This window comes from Tachysurus vachellii, chromosome 10 (genome assembly GCF_030014155.1).
Source record: "Tachysurus vachellii isolate PV-2020 chromosome 10, HZAU_Pvac_v1, whole genome shotgun sequence".
Classification (NCBI taxonomy): Eukaryota; Metazoa; Chordata; class Actinopteri; order Siluriformes; family Bagridae; genus Tachysurus; species Tachysurus vachellii.
In genome coordinates, this window is record NC_083469.1 from 12,570,734 (window position 1) to 12,594,718 (window position 23,985).

Below are 23,985 nucleotides of genomic sequence, written 5' to 3' on the forward strand. Positions count from 1 at the left end.
TAGTTCAGTGTGGAGTCGCACAATAAAAGACGAAATCAAAAAAGCAGATTCAACAGCGCCACCCACAGATCAGTGTTGTGTCTCAAGCTCCAGACGTTCAACAGGGACTGACAATGAAGTTACTGACTCTTAAATAAGCGTAATAGAAGTGATTTCATTTTTAATTTTTTTCTTTTTTTTCTTTCTTTTCTTTTTTTGGGGACTTTTTTTCCCCCAATAAAAAATCATTCTAAATCATTCTAAAAAATATAGAAAAAAATAATAATTATAAAAAGCTAGTAAATAAAACACAATGGAGCACAAGGTATAGGCATACCTAACAAATAATAATAATAATAATAATAATAATAGTAATAATAATAATAATAATAATAATAATAATAATAAGAAGAAGAAGAATAATAAGAAGAATGACAATAATAATAATAATAATAATAATAATAATAATAATAATAATAATAATAATGACAACAATAATAATGGTAATAATAATAAAAATAATAATAATTATAATTATTATTATTATTATTACTATTATTATTATTATTATTATTATTATTATTATTATAGTTGTTGTAATATCACAACTACTAACTACACTATATTATACATATATTTTACAGCGTAATCTGTAATTATAAGCCTGTAAGAACAGTTTTGTTTACGTTCTTACTATAACGTATTAAACATTTTGTGTAAAAATGTGTAGCACTTATAAGAGTTACTACATAGACGTCTAGACAACGTTTACACTGATGGGCTGTAGACTGTTTTATACCCATCGTGATTAAAGTGCTTGTTTATTTCATGTTTAGGTGCTTGACTCATTTCCTGTAGACATATTTTAATAGAAATAGCAGAACGTCTACAGATCCAATGCCATAGGGATTCATAAGGAGCTGAAGCATTGAATTCTCTGTAACAATTCTCTGTTATTAGTGTTATTAATGCGTAAAACGCTATAAGCATGAACTCAGCAGCACTGTTAGGTGTTGTACAGCAGGTCTAATCTAGTTTGGATGACTTGTAATGTTCTGAAATGTGAGTTCGGATCTGAAACACAAACTGTATCATCCGCAGTATCAGTGTTTGTGGAGCAGCGCGTTAAAGTGAGTCATTCATTTGGTTTGTTTGGATTGAGGGAAATGAAATGTCCGGTCCTGAACACCACGTGCTCGAGGCTCATCAGCATAATAATCATCTCGCGTGTGCACGTATATAAACCACAAAACCTGAGCTCGCCAAAGCGCCTGCCTCCAAAGACAAACCGCACGAGACCAAAAAAGCTGCGGCTTTTCCTATCTCCTCCATCTCCTCCATCATCTCCTCCATCATCTCCTCCACCATCTCCTCCATCTCCTACCGCAACTTTCGGAGTTTTTTTTTTCTTTTATTACTGCGTCCGTGCCAACTTGTGGGGAAAAGCTGAATATTTTACGGCATCTTTGAATTAGAAGCTATTAGGCAGAAGTATTCGAGTTTTCCTCCCTTTTGACGCAGCATGTGTTTAAACCATTCGGGTTTAAAGCGAGACCTTATTCTGTTTTTCCTCCTGGATGCGCGGACACTCGCCTTTCTGTCGGACCTTCGCTTCGTTGTCTGTAAACTTCAAACCGCGGCGAACCGACTGAGCTCGATCAAGAACAGAACGATGCCTCTGACTCTTTTAAGCTGAAAAAGCAGCCAAACGACAAAGATCCCGCGCGAGGCTTTGAGGCTGATTCTCACGCGGAGCGAGTTGTTTCGATTTCACCTCCGAGGGCGCGCGCGCGCACATGCAACACAGACAGGACGCCGCTTTTCCACTATGACATACTAGAGAACCGTTAACGCGTGTCCAGGGCGCGAGCGCTCAGAGGGGCTCAAAAGAGACTATAAAAAAAACACTGGCGATTTGATCTGAAGCAGCCTGACGGTCTGATTTGTGTGTGTACGTGCGTCTGTGTGTTTCTGTGTAATGCGCATTCCGATAGATCCGAGCAGCAGCAGAAGGTTCAGCCCGCCGTCCAACGGAGTGCAGGCTCTGCCCGGGAAAGCGGCGGATGCGAGCGCGGCGGGAGCGACGCAGCACGAGGCGAACACGGCGGCGGCGGTGCCGAGACTGCGCGCGCACGACAACCGCACCATGGTGGAGATCATCGCCGACCACCCCGCCGAGCTCGTGCGCACCGACAGCCCCAACTTCCTCTGCTCCGTGCTGCCGTCTCACTGGAGGTGTAACAAAACTCTGCCGGTCGCCTTCAAGGTGAGTCCCGATCGAGCCCGGTTCTGAAGTCCAACAGTCATAATGTACAATATACACATATATATACATTTATTATTATATAGAAATGCACGTGCTTTTTTGCTCTAACATAAACGTGTAGAAAGCTCGATGCCCTAGAAGTGCTTTTCAGTTCCAGTAATGGTAGAAACAAGATGATGGAAAGTGCAGCAACAATCGCACCACTGTTTTACCTTTTCTGCACATCAACTAAAGTCATTCTAGCGTTCAATAAACAGTAAAAATAGATTGGTGGTAAACAGATCCCTTAATCTACTCCAGAGTGTTCTTACATCCATCTCCATGTTATTTTAAACCGAATGCAGTTGCCTTTAAGGCTTCTGCAACTAGAGCTGTAAAGTAAAGGAAAAGGAAAATTGTTAGCAAAAATGCAGAAAAAATGCAAAAAAAAAAAAAAAAAAAGATTAAAACATGTGGGTCTGATTTGCTAAAGTTTGAGTATTTAGTATTTGTTAAGGTTCTCTAGTTTTATGAGGTACATAGTTTTAATCAACCCATTGTTCCTGCGTGATGAGGGATTTTATTACAAAAAGTATTAAATCAGACAAACTGTTATAGAGTGTGGATTTTTTATCATTTGTATTTCTAGATTTTTTTTACTGATCATTTTACTGATTTTCAGGCCACATGTTGATTTTTTTCTATGCGGTTTTAGTGTAATTGATATCTCAGTTTTTAAGTGTACTGTATTTCAGTATCCAACTATAAACCCTTTGTTTTAAATGTGTGGTTTTAAAACTTGCATGAGTAATTATCATTTTCTTGCTTTAATCATACATTTCAGTGGCACTTTCATTTTCATTTTGATTTGCACACTTGAATGAAAAACTAGACCTTTACAGCACATTATATATATATACATATGTGTGTATATATATATAGATATATATATATATATATATATATATATATATATATACACATATATATATATATATATATATATATATATATATATATATATATATATACTGTATATATTATATATAACTTAGTTATATATGAGTTATATTAGCTTATTATAGATAGCAGTCAGTAAATAGTTTTTTTTATTATCATTAAGTGGGTGTGCTCAGAGATTAGCTGATAATTACTTACTGAAAATATTCATTCAAACAAGGGCATGGAATGACAGTGTTCTTCGTCCTGGTCCAGGTTGTTGCACTGGGGGACGTTCCTGATGGAACCGTGGTAACAGTTATGGCAGGAAACGATGAGAACTACTCGGCAGAGCTGAGGAACGCCTCAGCCGTCATGAAGAATCAGGTGGCACGCTTTAACGACCTGAGGTTCGTCGGGAGGAGTGGGCGAGGTCAGTATCTTTTGTGGATTTTCAGTATAAACATAAGTATTAGAAATATTTTTTTTTTCTTGTGTGAATCACATGATGCAGCAAAACCGCATGTAGCAGCTCCTGTTTACAAGGCAAGAAACAGAGCGTAGTAGTGAAACCTCTGCATGTGGTAGATTATCTATTGAGATACTAAACCGCACTTTTACCATGGATGCACAGCATGGTTTAACAAACAGTTCATGACTGGGATTCATGAATATGCATCACGTCTACTATTGATTACTAGAGTCCTCTGAAGTTGTATCAGTTGAAAGCCCATGTAAACATGCTACTGAGAGATTGCTGCATTATATGTCACGGAATGTAATTTGAGTACTTCCTTGCTAAAGGACAAAATAGAAAGAAAGAAAGCGTGCGGGTGTGTTTAAACATTTCTGCCTTTGAAGTTTGAGCTTGTGATTTTAATGATAATTATTTATAAGGATATTTTACAAACATATGTATTTATTCACTTTGCACTGAGGTAATGCAGTTTACAAACTAACAGATGCTCTATATGAACGTGGGCCTAAAGTGCACACAGGCTGGGCACGTGTACATGAATACTGCTTTTGATATGGGAGTAATTACTGCTAAAAAAAATAGGCCTTGTGATCCTTTGGAAAGACCCTTGTTCAGAAAGCAGGCCTTTGAAGAAGACAGTACAGGCAGATGGATCAGAAGAGCGAGCAGTCTGATGCTGGAGGCAGGCGAGCCTCCCTGAGTGTCGTCCAGACTTGCCTTCTTAATCTTTTCGGTCCCTTAGAGTTAAACTCTCAGGTGTTCACTTAAGGAACCCTAAAAGGGCCTCATTTCAAAGCCTTAAAGAACAAAATGTGTTAATAAATGTTCAGTTGAAGATGACATGAAATTCAAACTGCAAGGTAATATGTAAGTATAATTAGTTGGTTATAAATATTCTCTTTTGAAGCAGACCTGTCAGTCATTTTTTTTAAAAAGTGGACATGGTGAAATGAACAATATTTGCAAAATCTGCATCGACAGATGCCTGACTTCCTTCTAGCCGCTGGCTCAAGCGTTTTTTTTTTTTTGTTTGTTTGTTTGTTTGCTTGTTTAATGTAACACGTATCCCTACCACACTCCTTAGCATACTTGTGTGTATATGTGAAACAGAGAGAGTGTGTTATCTCTGTGCAGCTGTCACAGAGAAGAGGGCTCTGGCCCGCACTGAAACATACACCTCACCAGGCTTGGGTTTCTCCTATCTCTGATACGAGATCTGCAGGCGGAAGTCACAGGGGAAGGTAGCAGAGCATAAGGAAATTAAATAAGGGAAATAATCCTGCATGCAACAGATGAGACTTAGATATGAACAACCAAAATCAACAAGGCTGAAAATGAAAAAAAGAGATAGCCTTACACCCTTCTTAATCTGTCGTCTACTTTCAGCCGACCGTTCATAACATGATTTACGAAGTCAACACTTTGCTACTAAATCAATCAGGGTCCATAATTAGCAAACTGGATTGACAAGGTATAGCTATTTTCACAGTAATGCTGTCAGAAAATGAAAAGTCGGCATTCAGGGAACTGTTGTGAACTCAGAAACCTGAGCAACGGGAGAGGGTGGTATTGGGGGGGTATTTTTAGTTGGTGGTGTGGAGTTGCTTGATGCAGGGGAGAGGAGGGCGTTGGTCTGGTGGCTGGGCACAGCGCTAGCCTGCGGTGTGGCTTCGGGATCTGGTTACTGGGATGGGCTGGGTTGGGTTTGATTGTTGGACACAAACTTGCATTTTGGGGGCTTAAGGACAGATTCCTGAGGGAGAAAAAATGAGAACGAATATAGCAGCAGCACACACAGCAAGAGACGCGATTTACAGTAATAGCCTCAGTGAAATAGTCAAGGTCAGAGCTTATATACAATGCATGGCAAGTGCTTCTGGAATGGTCTTTTTATGATCACAGGCTTCATGTTTTGACAAGGCAACAATCAGAGGTTTTATATATATATATATATATATATATATATATATATATATATATATATATATATATATATATATATATATATATATACATACATATACTTGTGTTTCAGTTTGATATTTTTTTTTGTTCCTAAGTTTCATAAAAGAGATTTGCAAATTGCATTGAAGCAAATAAAAGAAACACACACAAACCCAATCTGCAAAGTTTTGAGCCAGCCGCGCACCCTGATACACATGCAAAGCGGAGCAAAGCTGGCCGCTTCACTGAGTCACTCATTTTCCGCCCACCTCTTCCTGTCTCAGCAGCAGATTGCAGCTCAGAGAATGTGTCATGCCTGACTTCACAGCATACTTTGCAGATTACTCTTGTTGCTGAGTTTGTTACTTTTGAAGCCACTCTGAGCTTCCTGTGTTGTGCTCACAGAGTGACATCTATTAATATTTCTGCTGCGTGACAACATCCACATAGCTCACAGAATGTCAGATCAAAGTTAAAGACCTTTTTGGATTTTCTTTCCAGTTCTTCAAGTGATATGTTTTGTAATTGCATGAAAGTTGTAAGTTAAGATTCGGTCTTAACTTACAACAAAGTGGATGACTGAAGTCTGCACTAAATGAAAGGTCATGTGAGGATAGATGAGGCACCATGGGGTCTGTCTTTGGGTTTGTCTTTACATTCAACGCCTTCAGCACAGTTTTATAGCATCAGTCTGAGCGTAACGGAGAATGACTCCATGCTGGGTAGCAGGTTATAAAATAAAAAACTACCTCATTGTCATACATTGAAATAAAGCTATATTAGTGCTATAGGAAATGACTGACGCACTGTGAGCATTATCTGCAGTAAATGCTGACACAATGGACATTTTGCTCTGTTTTTTTTTTTTCCTTTTGACATTGCTGTCTATTGTTTCCTCAGTGTTTCAAACGTTATGTACTCCCATGGCAGTTAAAATCCCACAAGCACCGTCATCACCAGCAGCAAAGAAAATGCAAATGCACAGCGTGCAGTGAATGTGGCACATTGTGCTGCGTACTAACGGGCTATGAACCTTTTTGTGTCTTGCAGGAAAGAGCTTCACTCTGACAATCACAGTATTCACCAACCCTCCTCAAGTGGCCACTTACCACCGAGCCATAAAGGTCACAGTGGATGGACCACGAGAACCAAGGAGTGAGTAACCCCCAAATATCAACCGTCATGTGATAATGATTAAAAGCGCACAAAGAGGTGCATGCATGCATGTAAAACCACTCTGAGAGATGAATGGTGCGGTTGGACCACGTGCCGCCCCAGCTGGCATTTTGCCCCTTTTCTCAGCCCAGAGGTGGGATGTAGGGCCAGAGTCTGTGGGCTGGCGGGAGAAAGATGATGGATGAATGGATGCATGGATCGTGTTAGGGCACTGTTTTAAAAAATGGATCCAGCATGCCTGAAAGCACAAAGGCAGCCTTTGAGCAGCAACAGGCATGCTAAGTGAGAGGCAAACACAAACACGTGCTGTGGAGCCGTTCGCCTTACGCAAATGTTTACTGTATCTGCCTCTTGTCTGCATCCTTCAATGTGTAGTGCCAGCCGCTCAACCTTTAACCTAAAGCCCACTCTTTAGCATGCGTATGCACACACACACACACACAAACACACACACACACACACACACATGCACACACACACCTAATAATGTCTAGAGGCTATATGCATGTCATTTTTAAGCTGCTAATTCAGGGTTACTGTGGATTGTAAAAAGAGAGCATTTTAATATGTATTGAAAACTAAAGTCAGACTTCTTGTTCTTGCTATTTTAGAAATCATTTAATGTTTATTTCTTATTTTTGTCCAGCATGGGTCACTTCACATCACGTTTGAATCCCGTATCATTGCAGTCTAAAACGAAGAACACTGTCTGGCAAAAAAACGCTTCAGTTACTGTCCAGCTTTGAAAATGGACCTTTCATCAGAGTTAATGTTATAACTTGCACAAAGCAAAGAGGGTTTATGTGCTTCATGCTTTAACACAGAACATGAGTGTTCTTTTTACCTGGAGAAAAAAAAAATTAACATGGCTGCTGAATTTCAGTTTTCACACGAGGCCCCCAAGCTGTAAATACACACAAGCTGTCATAAATGACTTTCATGTGGCACAGAAAAGAACAAGAGCCTCACACGGTTGAGAGACTGTTTAGGTTACAGTCTGTTGCAGATTGACATTATGGTCAAAAGTCTGCAAAACACAACCTTTTTGTGGCAAGGCTGATCATATAATCAGGCTTGGATTGCTGTGCCTGTTAATCCAGACTGACAGATTGTAAATATCTCCTGTCATCATTTGTGCATCCTTTATTTGATAGAACTCCAGGTTTTATGATGTGACATGACGGTTACGATAATTTGACTAACATTCCTGTTTACAAATCAATGAGGTCCTTAGCAACCATCTTCTGACATCATGGACATTTTGGTAAACGATTGTGTTAGATTGTGCACTTCCTTTTTTTTCTCACTGCACATAATGCATTTGCATGCATTTAGAAGCGCGACACTTCTCTTTAAGTCTGCTTCCCTAACCATCTGCTTGTCTGCTGTCACAAACGTTCAGTACTTCTGCCATCACCCGTTAAGCAGTACACTGTGTGCTGTACACCCATAATAGTGTGTTTGTCTTTAAAAAAGGAGAAATAGCAATATGGGAGCCAAGCAGCCTGGCACACAGCTGTTCCTACCACAATTTTATTCTTATATACATAGATATATTTTTGACAGCTAACTATTTTTGGCTGCAAATTCAATACTATCACTTCACAAACAGCATGTATTTTTTTTCCTTCTCCTGTTCCTCTCGATTAACACATCTGGCAGCAGATGTTTGAAACCATTTCATATCGTGTGGAATCATTATTCATCATAGGATTAAAAATACCCCATGGCATCAGTGATTTGACAGTCTTTAAGCTCACACACCCCTGATTCATCTCAGCTTTGTTGCAGTTTTGTTTTAAGGCAAACAGAAGCTGACGTCTGCTTGACATGGCCTCTGTTGATGTAAACAGTAGGGGTTTAGTGGAGTGTGTGTGTGTACATGTATCGCTGGATATTGTGGGACTGAATGGTTACAATGATAGATTGATGGTTTAAATGGGTTCTTCTAGATAGGTTTGTTTTATTTTTTTTTCAGTTCATAGTTTACTTTTTCAGGCAGAGGGTAGCGTTGCTGCTTCACGGCTCCATGCTCCAGGCTCCCTGCTTCGTTCCTGTCTGTGCATGTTTATGTGCATGCGTTCACCTGGGTTTCCTCAGGGTTCTCTGGTTTCTTTGCACCTCCTTAAATATGCTGATAGACAGATTGGCTATGATAAACTGCACTTAAGTGTGAGGAAGTGTGTGTATGAGGTAGGAACACACAGTATCACCACAAGCTTGAAAAAAAAGTACATTTATTATATTTATTAAGCAAACTTATAGAGATAATACAGCTCAGTACTAATGCACAAGAAAACATCACAGTAATAATGAAAATGTGTCGGCTTTAGCCAATTTTCTAGTTACCTATTTCCTAGTCTTTTCCCCTCAGGCAGATTGATGTATTTAAAGATAGCATTTAAAGCTTTAATCATCACTATAAATCACTTTATTTTGTCAAAACGATTAACTCTTGCTGTGAACTGATTAAACGATTCTCAGGACATTAACTTTGGTAATTGTGCCGTTACTGCACTTTTGTTCTTGTGCATTAAAGGCACACAGTCACAATACCTTTACATGCTAGCAAATAGATATAGCTTCTCTAACACCCCTTTATTTAATGGTGTAAAAACACTGTGCCACTTATTTTTTTTTAAACTTTCTAAAATATACCTTCAACCTTGTTTACTTTCTCATTTGCTTTCTCTCTGTTTCTTGTTCTTTGTCATCTATCATTCTCATGAGCTCTTGCTAAGCAAAAGGCAGGTGGCCAGGCAGGAAATGACACATGCAGAGGCATCTTGAGTTGTGCAACCTCCTGTGGGTGTGCAGTCAAGCTGCCTCTGTCTGTATGTTTATGAATTCTCCCATGTATGTCACACACAAAGTCGGCAGGGCGTCAGGCTCGTAAACATTCCTGGACATATAATACTGACAGAATTCACAATGCACTTACGGCTACAAGCAGCAGGAACATTACTTGTAACAGGCACAAGCACTGATTTGCGCGACATACTAAGAGAACCGGTGTTGATTTGCACGGCAGTTTGGTGTTTTTAGAGCGTTTAATTGCTGCTAAATCTAGTAAATCCTCCAATTATGTGAAGCCAGAAGCTGGAATTTTTGATTCCAGCACTCGATTTGCACCACAGATTTCATGCAGCCACAGTTAGGCAAGATAACAGTGGGAATCAAGACGTAAAAATCAAACAAATAATTCATTACTCATATTTTATTAGATTTTATTAATATTTATATGCTTAAAATTTCTTGAACATGGATTTATTAACCCTCTTACAACTACACTTGTGTTTCACTCCATCTGACATTTTCAGTCTGTATAAACAAATGAATTATTTTATTGCCGCAAGTCTGATATAAAATCGTCAGAACACTGTTGGCATTCAGTGTGAGATGTTTTTACCTCTGTTTGGAAAATCATGCACAGAATTTTAGTGGTTGAAGGTAACATCTTCAAATTTTAGATGCTTATGAATAAGCACTCGGAGCATCTGAGAGAGCGGAAAAGTTTAAAGTGCCCTAGTAAATACCCCTAGTAGGCTATGTTAAAGCAGAAATACCACAAATTAATGCAATAAAGCCGTGAGTGTCTTCTTTAATTGGAGCCATAAAGCACACAATGCTCTGGCTACAGCTAAACAGTAGCTAATTATGGATGAGGAGACTAACATTAAGAATGCAACAATATTATGCCTAAGAATCGTAAAATTCTTTTAGAGATACTTTACAGTCCCTCCAAGATTTCATGATTTTCAATCAAACACACTGCAATATTCAGAGGAGCTTGCAAATGCCCACAGGTTTTCTCCAGATCGTGGTGTGTCATGTGACGTCACCACAACATGCATTCAGCCTGTTCTGCAAATTATGTACGTTGAACATAAGTACAGCTACTGTATAATAGGAAGTAATTACATATGTGTTCACTGGTAGGAGGTTAAAAGAAGAAACCTCAGCTTTCAATTTTGCCAACAAAAAAAAAAAAAGCCACAGCGAAATCAGGTATTTTTGGTCACAACAATTAGACAAAAAACTTCTGGAGGTTACATTACAGTTCAAATTCAAACTGTTACAGAAATATTGACCAGATCCACGATATCTTAGAAAATTGTGACATTTTAACTTATTACATCATCATACAGTCCATGCCTTTATTAAGACATTCAAAGATGTGTTAAAGAAGCTTGACTTGCTGAATCAAATCCCAGTTTGATGAATGAATTGAATCAAATCATTCTTAATTTACAGCAAATAGTATTCAGTCTGTTGATTCATTCAGATCATCCTTTATTTACAGTTAATTGATTTTCCTTTCAGCTTCTCTGAATCCAATCCCAAAAGTAACTGACGTATATAGCTTTGATTTTCCAAAATATCTTTTATTTCAGCCTTTAACAAAAGCTTTATGCTGTGCTATAAAAAATAATATCCAAAAAAAATTTCATTAAGCACAAGACCTCACCTGAGTGTGAAGTGAACAGTGCAGTAATTATGTAGCAGGACTGGTGTAGCGCTGGTTATTAAGAGCAATTTCAGCTAATGGATTGGGAGGGGCTGGTCAGATGTTTAATAGAGGGCTCTGTGTTAGTCCCTCTGCCGTCCCTGACACCCGGGCATGCAGACCACCAGCGTACCAGCATTCTTAAGGACTAGACGCATATTTGTCTCTGATTTGCTGGTAATACATCAGATAATCTGTTTAAACTGGGCTGAGGAGAAAGGTGTGACAGTCCAAAATCAATACAAGTCAATGTTATGTGTGAAACTAAACATATATATAAATACAGTATGATACCACAGGAGATACCATTAGTGTCAGGCATATGGAGAACATTTTTTAAACCGTTTGTGGAAGGTTACACATTTGGGATCTGAACAAAGAATGTCCCTGTTTGCAAAAATAATGGTGCACTTTAGTAATGTGTTCAATTTTGCAACAGATGGATATCTTTAGTAAAGTATGAATATGATTACAGAGCGATAATAATAGGTTTAAGGAATGTTCAGGAATTTTATTAGGTTTGTAATCAGTCTGTTCGCATCAGCAGGAGAATGCAGTTGTTTATGAGCTGTATTCAGGCGATCTTACAATACACTTACACTTAGTCTAATTTCTTTTATACAAAGAGCAGATAAGGCTTAAGGAACAGATGCAGTGTTGGTGGTCCTGAAATTTGAACTCACCAACCTCAGAATATTAGTCCAACATCATAACCACTGAGATACACCTTTCCTTCTTGTTTTTCTTATTACTTGTCTTTCTTGTAGTAACTTGTGCAATTGTTGTACTCATGTCCATGTAGCATGTTGTTTTTAATGAGCTAGGGAAATTATCATTATCATGAGAAAGTCTGACTTCTCATTTAAGAGTGTTTAAGATCTCTTGCTGTTCATACTGGCTTTCTTTGACCAGTGCAGACTCATTTCAGCTGGATGTTACTGTTCTGTCTTTGAGATAATATAGCACAGTCAAGAGGTTCAGTCTCTCCAGGATTAAATGATGAATTCATGTAACATTTGTTGAGTCAAACGGAATCATTTACAGTAGAAGGCAGGTCTGGTGTGTGTATTACCGTATATTACGTTAGCGAGATGGAAAACACACTGTCTGTTTTATGAAAAGGTTCTGTATTTTCCGAGCTACTGCATGAGCCTGTGTGTTTTGACTGCCATGCAGACGGCTGGAAAAGAGCTATTGTCTCATTGAGGACTCCCATAAAGAGGTAGCCAGAAAGACTTCAAAGCTTTATCTCCATGTTTGTCAATTTCAGATGGATGGTAAATGATGTTGAACTGTCGCTCTTCTCTACCTCGTTTTCTTTATTGTCGTCCCTTTGCTTTCCTTCCTCAAACATCTCAAATGATTATATATTAACACATAATTGCACCGTACGTTTATCTTTAAGGTCAGATTAAATGTAACATTTTGTGGTGTACACTACTGAACTCACACTTGCTATAGTATAGAGTGATGTTAGCGTTAACTCTGACAATAATAATGCTACTAATGTAGATCTGTTTACGTTGCGGTTTGTGTGTGGAGCCGCTCTAATTACCAGAGCCAGAAATGAGCATTAGTGGTGAATTTGTGAAGTTCCTCGAGGCTTTGAACGTTTAGCGCATGTCTCGACAGGTAGGCTCCCACAACAAAAACGCTCACAGCAGGTCTCTCAGACAAAGGCCGCACGGCCCATTGAAAACAAACCCATTCCGGGTTGACTTGCATGAGAAATAATCCTGATGTACTTTCTCTAAGCACACTTCCAATTGTGAAGTGAACTTAAGATGTTACTTGTTGGTGTTGGCCAAGAGGAAAACGTTGGATCTCGTATGAACGACAGCAAGCCAATGGCTTGGATGGAGCTATACAGTTTGGTAAAATCTACTAATATTTTTCCCCTGCACACACAGTTCCCCCCCCTCTGCTTCCCTCCTACACCCCCACTCCTGCTGTGAAAGTCGCCGACGCAGCCGGCACAATGTGAGAACAGAACGGTGTGTTCATATTACTGTAACCGTTTCCCTGCACAGACATGTTTAAAAAGGTTTCAGGGACTATGGCAAGCAATTTCTCCAGCAGCATCCAGCACTCAGGGTACATTCATCTTCATTTGGAATGCTTAGCCAATTTTCTAGCAGTACTGTTCACTAGAAAATGTACAAGGTGAGCCTTAATCCATCTCATTTGGTTTTCAGTCATAAAGTGAATTGTGTCATTATTTTTTAGCGATTCATTTTAAACTTTTTTTTAACAAATTGTTTTTGTTGTGAAGTTGTGTGGCGTCTGCTAGCTGAAGCCAGCCTGTTGATTTATAAAGTTCTGGTAGTATTTGTGCCCTTTCTTGGCGTACTTTGCTTCCTGAATCCTGGAACACACAGACCACACAAGCGACTGGCAAAACTCCAGCACTGCTTGGCTGCCTTGTTCTCTCTTTTCTCTCTCTCGCTCTTACTCCCTCCCACCCACTGCCCTCCTTTCTGATCCTGCGAGCAGACAGGCGTTTGGCCTTGTCCCGTCTTTCGCTGCTGTTTTTTCCCCTGCTTGCTAATTTCACAGGCTCCTCACACGGAGCTGCCATATGAAATAATCCATTGTTTCGCTCTTCAGAGGAGTCAACCCTCCCCACAGCACAGCAATTAAAGAAATGAAATCTAGACGGATGTATGTTTCCCTTTCTTCTTCCATCCGTTTTATTCCCTGTGTCGCCACTGGATGATTGATGTACCCTGACGGCCCGGGCTGATATTTGATGTTGATGAGTGCTCTGGTGTTTAACGAGTTAAGGGTGTTTTTGCAGATTCGAACGCTATCAGATGGCGAATTCACATGCAAGCAGACAACTTTTCCAGAACTACAGCCTCTCAGTATTTATTCGTTCATATTATTTACTGTCCATGACATTTTCTTTTTCCGTAAAAGCCAGCTTTCACAGTTTTCCTTGTGCCAAAGGGTTAGAGTCAGCGTGTGCTTTCAATAAGCCTTTTTAATGTTTTTTTTTCTGGTAGAGAATTGCTTCACAGCCTCATTATTTATGTCGGGACACGTACGACTTGCACAAGATCATCATTTGGGATACGATCTGTTGTTTGTTATTACTGTTATCCTCAATTATGACTCTAACCACTGACCTGCTGGATTTAATTATAAACCTAAAGTAAACCTTTTATTTCTTAAGGAGGTTGTGAGCATTATGGAATTTCCTTTGTTGCAGCTGAATCATTCAGAGCTTCTGAGTGTTAAGTCTTACGTATCGTCTACTCACACGTTCATGCTTTAAATTACACAGGATTTCTCTCAGTATAACTATAAAAAATAAATAAATAATAAAATGCTCCAATTTCAGGGTTTACAGTATATGAAGGAACATTTGTATAAAACAAATGTAAGAGCAGAGTACAGAGTTTTATTGTAATTCTAGCCTTATACATGTATACACTCACGGACCACTTACACCCTGTACACCTGCTTATTTATGCAATTATGCAATCAGCCAATCGTGTGGCAGCAGCACGGTGAATAAAATCTTGCAGTCAATATGAGAGAAAAATGCGATATAATCAGTAAATATTCTTCCTATCTTGAACCTGTTCCCGGTGTAGAAACATGTGCATGTGATGTGTAACAAAAGATGTGATCTTCTGCTGTGTTTCATGTGTTCTATTTTATACATAAACATACTGAGATGCTGTTCTGCTCACCACGGTTGTAAAGAGTGGTTCTTTGAGTTACTATAGTCTTCTAGTCAGTGTGACAAGAACCAGTCTGGAAATTCTCTCCTCTGACCTCCTCTCTCACACACAAGGCATGTCTGAAAGATTTTTGTTTTTTGCACTATTCTGTGTAAACTCTAAAGACTGTTGCATATGTTTCTGAAACATGTTTCTGGCAAAGGTTTCTGAGATACTCAGAGGAGTCTGGCACCCACAAGAATGCCACGGTCAGATGTGAGATTTTCCCCACGTTTTGATGTTTGTACACTGTGATTGGATAATTGGATAATTGCATGAATGAGCAGGGGTACAGGTATGCCCATTAAAAGTAACCAGTGAATGTTCTCCAAGGATTACGTGCACTATAATACAGAAAGGGACAACCGTGTAATACAAGATAATTACTGGACACCATGTAGTGTAAGAAGGTTTGATAAATGGAGCTTAATAGCTAATAAGGCTATTTTAAATAGTTAGACAGTAATATATGAATACTCTTATTCTTTATAAACTGCAGTTTTTAGGAGAGAATTACTTGGTGTACATGATTTGGCATTGCCATACAGTTACATTAGGAGCTGGCTGATGGTGGTGAGGAATAACCGTCCTATTCACTAACACACTGGCAGGTTTGTCCGATGCATCCAGCCTTGATATTTATGGAACAAGAAGCATGACACCCTCAGTGATTTTATGCCTCTAATAAAATTCAATATGGTGAGTATATTGGCAGATACTATTTCACGTCGTATGTAAGCCCTCGTGTAATTTGTGACAAGCTTGGTTCCATATAGACACAGAGGTATATTCATTCACCAAATCAGCCCGGTTAAATGAAATTAAACTGCTTGCCCTTTCCAGCGGCGGCAGCAGCAGAGAAGGTGCATATTTCTTATGTTTCCCTCAGTGCTTACACACGGCGAATGCTCCTAGGGATTACTCGGACCCGAGATCCTTACTTGTATCAGACATTAACCTTTGGACGAGGACTCCGTCTCACAAAGTGCTGTTTGCTCAGCTTAACTTCAGAACACAATCAGGTTTTGCAGGGTTGGAGGTAGCTGAGGCTCTTCAAGCCAGCTGGAGAGCTGCCAAGCTTCGGCAGAAGTTTCTCTTTTCTTCTGTTTGATATTTACTTTAGAGCCATTCAGCGGAGCCGAGAAGGACTAGACAGACAGGCACATTCTGACTAAATAGAAAAAAAAGTCTTTAGAAGTCTCTCTTAAAGCTATATTCTTCTCCTGTATTGACAGAAAGGATGGGCTCCAATGAGACTGCTTTTGTGTGGCGTTTTTACAGAAGTGATATAGGCCTCCATATGCTCGTTAGGGAAGGCATGAACGATCTGGGTCAAGTGGAAGTGCTTATGACGTGACTGGTTCTTTTTATGGGATGATGTCTCTGTTTTTGAGGGTCGTTTACCTCCCATGACACATACATTTACTCACGTTTCTGATAACAGAGAAATTCAGCCACTGAGCAATTTGACTGTGAGCTTTTTTGGAGGATAACTAGTGCGGACAGCAAAAAAACATTCGTTTATTTTGTCGATTTTTTTCATTATTTATTGTAAAATATTCGGCAAGGATCACATGCTGACATGTTTTCAATAACTCCAGCCTTGAATATGGTAAAGTAACACCTCGGGTCTATTCGCTGTTTTAGGACACAGGCAGAAGCTGGAGGACCCTCCCAAACCAGGCTTGTTCTCTGAGCGCCTGAGTGAACTAGAACGTCTGCGCCATAGCACCATGAGGGTCGGCGTGCCCACACAGAGCCCACGGCCCTCTCTCAACACCGCAGCAAACTCCTTCAGCCCACAGGGACAGACACAGATCTCAGGTATGAGAGTCATACGGTCAAATACCGTTTTAGATGAGAATCCCCTTAATTAAATAAAATAATTTGAACATTTTATTTGAACTACACATAAATGCCTTACTCCGTTCTCTGTGAAGTTTAGAGGTAAATGTTTGCTGTTGAATTTCCTCCAGTCTGTACGGACACCATGTTTACCAACTGTGGAAGGCAAACAGGAACAGATTCTTGTCTTACTCCTCATATTGTTGCAATTCGTCGTCATAGAGCAGACTCTTGTAGCACAGCGAGAGTAATAATGATTTCCAGCAAAGTGTGTTTGTAATATATCGTTCTAAAATCCATCTATCCCTTGGGCCTAGCAATAAAACAAGAAGCAAAATGACGATAGGATTATGCACAAAGGCTTCAAACCTCCTACAGACATGATACTATCAACACATACATGTCATAAAGTTGCTTTGAATTGATGAGTGGAGACAGTCGGTTAATTTCTTCACTGGCTCTCTTGCGTTTGCAGACCCACGGCAGTCCCAGTCATCTCCGCCGTGGTCGTATGAACAGCCGTACACGCCCTACCTGAGCCAGATGACTTCTCCTTCTATCCACTCCACCACTCCGCTGTCCTCCACCCGAGCCACGGGCTTGCCCGCCATCAGTGATGTTCCGAGACGTCTCTCAGGTACTACCTGTGCCACCCACACCCAACTGCCACACCATCCACATCACTTCCTTCTGAACTTCTTATTTTGTGAAAGAATAGGATGCTCTAGTTTGTATCTGTATCTTTTTCACCTGAGTACATTCTTAATTAATTTATCCCATTAGAGATTTTGTCAATGGGATAAAGTATTCTCTGAAGTTAAATCAAAGCAGATCTCTCCAGCTTTCTTTTTTTTTGCGTACTAAGTATCCACTGCTTGTATAAAACTTGCTCATCGGCAGATATCTTTTTAGCAATGTCATGTTTAAAACACAGAGAATGACTGCATCTCTCTTTGCCCCATCCCTTCCACATGATTCTTTGAACTTCTTTTGAACGAGCTTGAAAAGGAACAATAAAAAAAAGAATAGAGTCACTGACTCATCTTCCAAAATATGCTGAGGCTGTAAAAGGCTCAAGTCGGAGTGGGCAAGATCTGTTATGTCCGTGCCTTTATTAATTGAACAAGAGAATATGTTATACACCCTGCTAGAAACAAACACAGTTCCTTCTTCAGTACACCTGTTTGACTCGTTGCCAGGTCGTTTTTTTTGAACTTCTTTCCCCTCCGGCTCTCCACCCTAACTGTGTTCTTTGAGCGCAGGGCAAACGTGAAAGTTGAAATGACTCGGCGTGGCTGTTCATTGCCTGCTTTTTGAACCCTGGCCAGCTGCCTTGTTGGGTTTGATTAGTTTAGATTTCACCCCCTTTTCATCTCAGCAATGTCAGCCTTTGTTCTTTCCTCAAAGAGACACATGCACCTCTTGGTCCTAATGCCCTCTTTTCTTCCTTTGATAAGCAGTGAACGTCCCTGTGTTAGAAGGCGTCATCCCATATGGGCTCATTTTTAGCAGCTGTTGTACTGCTTTGTCTTATCTTTTGTATTGTTCTAAACATCTATTTCTTTACTCTAAGTACGGATGAGATAAAGACAATACTGCACGGATGGACAAATCAGAAATTTCCTAGATATCCCACTACGCAAATGAACGGTCCAGTGTGATTGCCCAAAAAATGTAACTAACTAATTTGAGTAATTTTTTAACCTAAACATATGTCAAGCTATTTAGCCAGTTTTATACATTTTAGTAAGCCTGACACATAATATTGTAAAAATTGTCCATCCCTAGCCTAAGAAAGAATAATAATCAATTTTTCATTGTTGTTGTTGTGCATAGCCTGTATTTCAGCTATATAATTATGTTATTGTTGCAGGTTACAATTGGCACTATATGGTACTTAAAATAGCTTCTTGCAAAGTTTAGACATAGTTTGTCTCCATAATTTCATTTCTTTCTTAATCTTAATCAGGGACGTATAGGATATTTTGTTCTATGGATTTCCCACTCTGTGGCAATGTCCCGTGACTGTTTCCTGTTCGATCTGAAATGGCAGCAATCTGATAACGTGAGGACCCGATGTGTCTCTAATTGGCCACACATGTTCTCTTAAGTGTGCCGATTCATCACTCAGAGGCGTGCAGGCTAAAGCGGGCCTGCAGCTTTCCTCCAGCACACTGACAGTGAGGACGATGTGGAGCTGAACTGCACTGAACTACAGCCTAGCATAAGGGTTACATAGCGGTCGGTGGAGGAACTGATAAGGAAAACAGATGAAAGATGAGATTGGCGCCTGATGAGTGAGAGTGTGCTGGGGGTGAGAGAAGAAGAAAGTCCATTGTGGTAAATGGTTGAGTTTGGTGATGAGAAGGAAGAGGATTAGGGAAGTCTTTTTCTATATTTGCACTTTTTTGGCCCAGCGCTGCGGTAGCCACAGACCATTAGTGGTTTGTAATTTTTAGAAAAGCCAAACGAGGGTCTGAAAGAGCAAATCTGCCCCTTCTCTCTGGCTAATCGCAGACGTGCAGCCACATCTGAGGCTGCTCATTATGCATCCCATGGAAACTGTTTTCCCCTCAAACTGCTTCCATATGGATTCCTGCTTTATCCTGCTCTTATCCTGCTTTGATTTTTTTTTTTTGCAAATATGCATGTACACAGGAATACATAAAACAAGCGTGCACTAGCAATAGAAGGTATGAGAGAGATCTGTCACACTCTACAGTATTAGAGGAATAAATAGGTGTTAATGAGATTGATTGCGATGCTATTTCAGCATGACAGTCGTAAGAGCACGTGCTCCAGGGCTGGTAATGAGTGTGCTTATCTGTATACAGGTTTTTCAACTTTCTTGAACCCAAAAGGACTGATTATTATCCATTAGGTCGTTTATTTACCATGTTTTCTTTGACATTTGGAGTTAGGAAATTTAGATCTCATCACTCAGTAATAAAAAAGCCACCGTTTGGCGAGTGTATAATAAACATACACAGAGTGGGGATTAAAATAAATGCTTCACAGCGCCCTCTTTTGTCTGAGCATTGAAGCTTTTATAACAGACACAGGAAAATTTTAAACAATTGTTATACATCACTGCACTCAAACTCAGTACATGAGTCAGTCACTTTCTCTTGTAAAAAGTAAACCTTTGTTCTCTTACATTAGGTTTACATTAGATTTTTACATTTAAATGCTGCCCAATTTGCAATTATTTTCCTTTTCATTTTAGCTGAACATAAGATGGGACGATCGGCACATGAAGTGGGCGGCACCTCTGATATGTGAAATATAACTTATATTACATGATAGAAATTTGCTGTATGGGTATTTGACAGCTTCCATAATTTGCATTAAGTAAATGTTCTAAACACACTGGCTACTTTTCTCTCTTTCAGGTACGTCAGATCTGAGCCCTTTTGCAGCCGACCCACGCCAGTTTGAGCGGCAGTTTCCCAGCCTGTCTTCTCTGACCGAGACACGTTTCTCTAGTCCCAGGATGCACTACCCTGCCACATTCACCTACACACCAACCCCTGTGACATCAGGCATGTCTCTAGGCATGTCCAGCACCACCCACTACCATACCTACCTGCCACCTCCATACCCAGGTTCCACCCAGAACCAGAGTGGGCCATTCCAGACCAGCAGCACGCCGTATCTGTACTACGGGGCTTCGTCCGGCTCATACCAGTTCTCCATGGTGCCAGGAGGGGAACGTTCCCCAACGCGGATGCTGCCGCCATGCACCAGCGCCTCGACAGGCATCAACCCCAACCTGCCAGCTCAGACTGAAGGCACAGAGGCCGACGGCAGCCATAGCAGCTCACCCACCGCCCTCAACTCTAGCGGAAGGATGGACGAGTCTGTGTGGCGGCCATATTGAAAGAGGTCAGCCAGGTTTGGAGGGTTACACAGGTCTACATAACAATGCTCACAAGCTACGCAAATCTCTGCAGTAACAGACCATATGGAATTGGTTTCTAAGCACAAATGCTAGAAATTGCGCAGTTCAGAGAGCAGTGTAACTATAGTACTTTAATTTACCAGAGTCCATGCGTTATAGTGAGCTATCTGGAGTTCCACTGCAGAATCCGGTGAGAGCCATGCAAGCGCTCTGTTGCTGAACTGAAATGGTACAGTAGAAGAACTTTTATTGTATTCGCTATGCATTTCCCTGACTATTGACTGAGACATGTTTTCATACTCAGTGTATTTTAGAAATCTTTTAACACTGAACATCTTTTCAACATCTTTTTTTATTTATGAGTGAAAAGTCAGATATATTAGATGGTACCTGATTATGTATATGCCCTCAGATCTTCTTAATTTATGTATAAAATTGTAGCAGATATGGTACAAAGAAGCAATATAAGCCATATAAAAACGGTAAATTATGCAAAGTGGTTAGAGGGACAAAATTTAAGACGCTTGAATAATATTTTGGGAATGATTAATAACTTAATTGTATATTTACTCCTTAGTAATTTAAAATGTTTTTTTTATCTTTATTGTAAGGTAAACACATATCCAATATGTAAACAATGAAGGAATGATGTCAGACTCAGATCAATGGGATTTTTAGTCTTTTTTTTTGTGCTTGGGTTGTTGCTTTCCTCCTTAGAAAGCTGCATACATGGGGGGGGGCAGTTGGCTTAAACAATGAGGGGCACTTGCAAAGATAACTAGACCCAAGTCTTGAACTGAGTGAAGCATTTATTTACACATATGTGACATATTCCGCTCTCGGTTTTTTTTCTGACTTTCTTTATCCGATGTTTTATCGAATTAATTTATTTTTCCATTTTTCTTGTTATTTAAGGAGATTGAGTGACTACGAGCAAGACCAATAGCACACACTCAATCTTTCCACGTTCACAAAGAGCCGTGTTGAGGTTGCCTATATTTCTTTCAGTTTACAAGCCCCCTTACAATCACAATATGTGTTTCGATCGTGAGCTCTGAATACATGTACAACGTACACAATCGATGTGAGGAATCGGCCTTTAATATTTAACTGGACCATAAACTGTGTGTGTATGACGACAAGTGAACACTATGCAAAAGAAATAATGTTTAAAATGAAATATTTCTTACAAAACATATCAAAATGGATGGCATTTTACTTTTGTGCACGTATGTATCCCAGAAATATTATTTCTTGAAAAGTTAGAAAAGACAAATCAAATGTTCCAGGTCATGTGCTAGAAGACTGAATATGTAAAATTTCATAATGCAAATTTTGTATTTGATGAATTTTTTTTTCCTGCATTCAGATAATCGGCCAATTTTAACAATCTAAATTGCTTCCTTAATACTGTTTTTGTTTCTAATTGTAATTCTAAACTTATTTATTGCTTGGTGAACCATGTGTCAGATTGATCTCTTACTGACAAGAGATCAACAAAAATGTCACCGATTTTATATTTGTAATGGTGTAATTTTTTACGAGATTTAATCACGGTCTTTGAATATGTGTGTGTGTGTGTTTTGGATTCAGACAACACGTGATACTTCATTTGTAAATTGTAACTTAAGAGGCTGCGGGCAGCACCCTGGGAATCCAATGTAATTTTGTTTTTGGTTTTATCTGGATCAAAGCACTTCTTTTTTCATTTCTTTTTGTCTTTGCTTGGTTTTGAATAAAGCCATGATGCCATGGGGAAGGGGAACAGCTAAACAGCCAATCATCAGGTCACAAGAGTCATCACTTACTGTAGGAACAGAGCTCGAGCCAGATTGAGTTTACAACTAAAACCTAAATGCACATAGTTCAGCCCACTTGGAGTCCATACAGTAATGAATCATTGTTTGATGTTCTTGTATCTGTGTGTGATACAGTACTGCTACAATAATAATCAGGGTTTTAACTTGGGTATAAACTGGACTGACTGCTGGTGAGAGCACAAAAATGTCCCTCTGGCTCAAAGTGATCATATATTTTTTTTTCATGCATCTGCTTTTAAAATCGGATTCCTTGTTTTCTTTAGGCTGTTGTCTTTTGGCTGTGAGAAGAGCGAATATGTTTACAATACTGCAAAAGACTTAAAGAACCTCTGCACTGTTAAAATGATTGAACTATTTCTGATATTTGCTTTATGCCAGTGATGAATAATACCAAAAGGATAAATTGGTTCTGTCTGAATGATACGTTTAATTGACATTGCAAAGTTTCGCAAGCGGGTTTTGGGTTTGTGTCAAATAGCTAACAAATGTTCGGCTCACGTCGGAGCCCTGAGCTTTATGAATGGCCTAGCAAGTAATGTTAATCAGAAGCTGTGGTCAGCAAATCCGCTGCTGGAGTCGGTTCCAGGATTTTTCATCTCCGAGTGAAATCCAGCACACTTGGGGTTGACTGATTGGCGGCGTTCACAGCTTTGAGGTCTTTGGGGGTCACTTGGGTTTCATAACTAACCAAAAATGAATTTTCCTCTCTGATTAAGTGACCTAGTAAAGCAGAGACCTGCAGGCTGAGGACAGGAATAAGTCACGAGTAGCGAATGGATTCAGATTGGCCAGTCCAAAGCAGTAAATGCAAAATTAGGCACGGTATGTTAGGACATGTCTCTCAAATACAGTGTTTTGCTTGAAATATTCTGGAAATAAACCCTTTTATACATGAATTGCCTTGTTTTGAATAACCTTCATAGACATTTAGTTTGTAAACTGCTGCAGAATGTTTTGTTTACTTTGTCAGTCGCTTTCCATGCACATACTGTACAGATTTTTATGTTCTAGTTGATAAGTCACCCTGGTTTTCTGTCTCACATCTTTTCATTGGTTGAACTCATTTATTTGTGAAACTTCCAGCAGTTTCTGTAGGACTAACAGGTCCTGTAAACATTGTGAGACATTTTAAACATTTCTAATGATTGTATCATTGGTCTTGGAGAATAAAAAGAAAGATTTTGTTTAAAAAAAATGCCTTGGCTATATTTTTCACACTACAAAGTGAATCCAGACTGTCGGACATTATTATCCTGGATGATGTATGACATCTAAAAACCTTTCTTTATTTTTTTCACAGAATCCTACCTTCAGAACTTGAACTCAATAAATGTGATTGTACAGCAGGTGCTTCCTAAGAAAAATGAACAACCATGGGAATGGTTAAGGGAAGTGCGAAAACTTATTTTAGCTTCCTTTTACT

At 39.5% G+C, this 23,985-nt stretch overlaps 2 protein-coding genes across 2 annotated transcripts in view; both read left to right on the top strand.

The window, feature by feature from the left end:
- The first annotated feature begins 1,314 nt into the window (after window positions 1–1,314).
- Window positions 1,315–23,757, top strand: runx2a (RUNX family transcription factor 2a). Its single transcript, XM_060879509.1, has 6 exons — window positions 1,315–2,245; window positions 3,440–3,596; window positions 6,636–6,740; window positions 16,644–16,820; window positions 17,317–17,478; window positions 20,234–23,757. Exons 1-6 carry the CDS (start codon window positions 1,958–1,960, stop codon window positions 20,719–20,721), a joined length of 1,377 nt encoding a protein of 458 aa, XP_060735492.1. The 5' UTR covers window positions 1,315–1,957; the 3' UTR covers window positions 20,722–23,757.
- Window positions 7,005–23,985, top strand: part of plaat1l (phospholipase A and acyltransferase 1-like) — a 125,487-nt gene continuing 108,506 nt past the window's right edge. Inside the window, exon 1 of the mRNA XM_060879516.1 lies at window positions 7,005–7,008. The gene's annotated coding sequence lies outside the window, so the exon portion shown is untranslated. The remainder of the gene's footprint in view (window positions 7,009–23,985) is intronic.

Coding starts and splice junctions, on each gene's coding strand:
- runx2a (XM_060879509.1), top strand. CDS start 1,958: ATGCGCATTCCGATAGATCCGAGCAGCAGCAGAAGGTTCAGCCCGCCG. Junction 3,597..6,635: donor CGTCGGGAGGAGTGGGCGAG/GTCAGTATCTTT, acceptor TGTGTCTTGCAG/GAAAGAGCTTCACTCTGACA. Junction 6,741..16,643: donor TGGACCACGAGAACCAAGGA/GTGAGTAACCCC, acceptor TCGCTGTTTTAG/GACACAGGCAGAAGCTGGAG.